The 2064-nt window shown below is 65.7% G+C and overlaps 1 protein-coding gene across 1 annotated transcript in view; it reads left to right on the forward strand.

Moving 5' to 3' along the window:
- Positions 1-631: 631 nt before the first annotated feature.
- H696_02880 (T-complex protein 1 subunit gamma) overlaps positions 632-2064 on the forward strand; it is a 3875-nt gene continuing 2442 nt past the window's right edge. The window contains exons 1-5 of the mRNA XM_009496775.1: positions 632-669; positions 807-844; positions 967-1028; positions 1189-1399; positions 1576-1768. Of these exons, the coding sequence (XP_009495050.1) occupies positions 820-844; positions 967-1028; positions 1189-1399; positions 1576-1768 (491 nt within the window). The 5' untranslated portion in view covers positions 632-669; positions 807-819. The remainder of the gene's footprint in view (positions 670-806; positions 845-966; positions 1029-1188; positions 1400-1575; positions 1769-2064) is intronic.

Below are 2064 nucleotides of genomic sequence, written 5' to 3' on the forward strand. Positions count from 1 at the left end.
CCCCCCCCCGACCCAACGGGCCGCTATCTGCATGCTCGTGTACTGCAACGGCCCGAGCCGGCCCGGCTTGTGGTGCCTACCGTCCCCCCCCCCCTCTCTCCCTGGGAGTGCCCTGCCACCAGCGCGGAGCGGGGGGATCTTAGCACGGCTTGGGGCGTGCGCGGTGAGTTTGTCCACACCTCCCTGGAGGGGGGAGACGGGGGGCGGCCTTTTTTCTGCACTTCCTCGGCCGCCGTTCTCTCTCCCTCTCTCTCTCTCCCCTGGAACTGGCTCCGGACGGACCCAGTGGAATGGGCAAAAAGCCATGAGCACTCCTAAACCCTTGCGAGAGCGCCCACCTGTGGCGGAGCCGGGGGAATACCAATGTGCCTAGACCAGCGAGCGCAGGAGAGCCCGCACACGAGAGAGCGGCGGGCCGGAGGTGTGGGCGGTGGATACAATCAGTGGCCGCCGCATGCGGGGCCGGGCGGAGGCCGGGGGGGGGGGGGGGGGAGGCCGCCGCTTTCTCGGCCCCTCACGCACAGGCGCGGCCACAACAGGGGAGGGCGACGGGAGGGGCGGGGGGAGGGTTGGGCTTTTTGGGCTGCATCACACTGGTCATCCCGGCCCAGGGGCCGCTTCACCTATCCTCCCGGTTCCCACTTTTGCTCTGGTTGGACTTCCTTCTCTGTATGTGTGTCCCTCCCTCTCTCTCTCCCCCTCCTCCTCCCTCCCCCCCCCCCTCCTCTGACACGGACCATCCCCTCTTCCCCCCCCCCTCCCCCTCCCCCCTGCGACCGATCTCTCTTTCTCCCTTGCTCGGGCAGTTTTCCCCTCACAATGCAGGCCCCCGTTCTTGTTCTGCGTACGCCACTGCCCTGCCTCCTTGCGCCTGCGCCCCTGTGAGTGTCCTCCTCCCAGAGGTGCCCACGGGCACTTTGCTGACCCTCTTCGCTGCCTTCCTCCTTCCTCCTTTCCCACCCACAGAGCAGAACACCAAGCGCCAGCACGGCCGCAAGACCCAGATTGAGAACATCAATGCTGCCAAGGTATGGCTGTGCTTGTCCCCCTCGCCGTTGGCCCGGTCTGGCCTGGCTCCGGCCCCTCGCTTGCCATCTGGCCCCTTTGGCCCCCCACCGCGCCCTGACCCCCTGCCCGCCGCGACTCGCTCCCTCTTTCGTTCCCGGGGCCTGCCCACTCGGCATTCAGACTGTCGCCGACATCATCCGCACCTGCCTGGGCCCGCGCGCCATGCTGAAGATGCTGCTTGACCCGATGGGCGGCATTGTCCTGACCAATGATGGTAACGCCATCCTGCGCGAGTGCGACATCGCCCATCCGGCCGCCAAGTCCATGATTGAGCTGTCCCACACTCAGGATGAGGAGGTCGGCGATGGCACCACCTCGGTCATTGTCCTGGGTGCGTTGTGCTGACTCTGCGTCCGGCCGCCGTGGGCGGATACCTCCCTCCCCGCTCTTACTCCCCCTGGGGACAGGCGGGGGGCGGACACACCACACCGCAGCCACAGAGACTCTGACATGCCTTCCGCCTCTTTTGTTTCTTTCCTTTTTTTTTTCTCGCACCCATCTCCGCAGCCGGCGAGGTCCTCAATGTGGCCCTGCCCTTCGTCGAGGGCGACATGCACCCGACCGTTATCATTCGCGCCTTCAGCCAGGCGCTCGAGGAGGGTCTGGCCTTCTACAAGACCATCGTCAAGCCCATTGACATCCACAACCGCGAGGAGATGATCTCCACCATCCGCAGCTCTCTCGGCACCAAATACGTCAGGTTCGTCGCCGAGCCAGGGCCGGCCACGTGTCGCCCTTGCATTTGCTCCCCTCCTGCTTGTGGCAGCTCACATGGGACTAACCATCACCTTCTCCCTCTCTTCCTCTCGTCGATGCGGTGCCGCACAGCCGCTGGAGCGACCTCATGTGCGACCTGGCCTACCGGGCGGTCTTCACCGTGGCCGTGCACGGCGACGGGTCCGAGAACTCCCGCAACGAGGTGGACATCAAGCGCTTCGCCAAGGTGGAGAAGGTTCCCGGCGGTGAGATCGAGGAGTCTCGCGTGCTATTACAAGG

This window comes from Fonticula alba (assembly GCF_000388065.1).
Source record: "Fonticula alba strain ATCC 38817 unplaced genomic scaffold supercont2.4, whole genome shotgun sequence".
NCBI lineage: Eukaryota > Rotosphaerida > Fonticulaceae > Fonticula > Fonticula alba.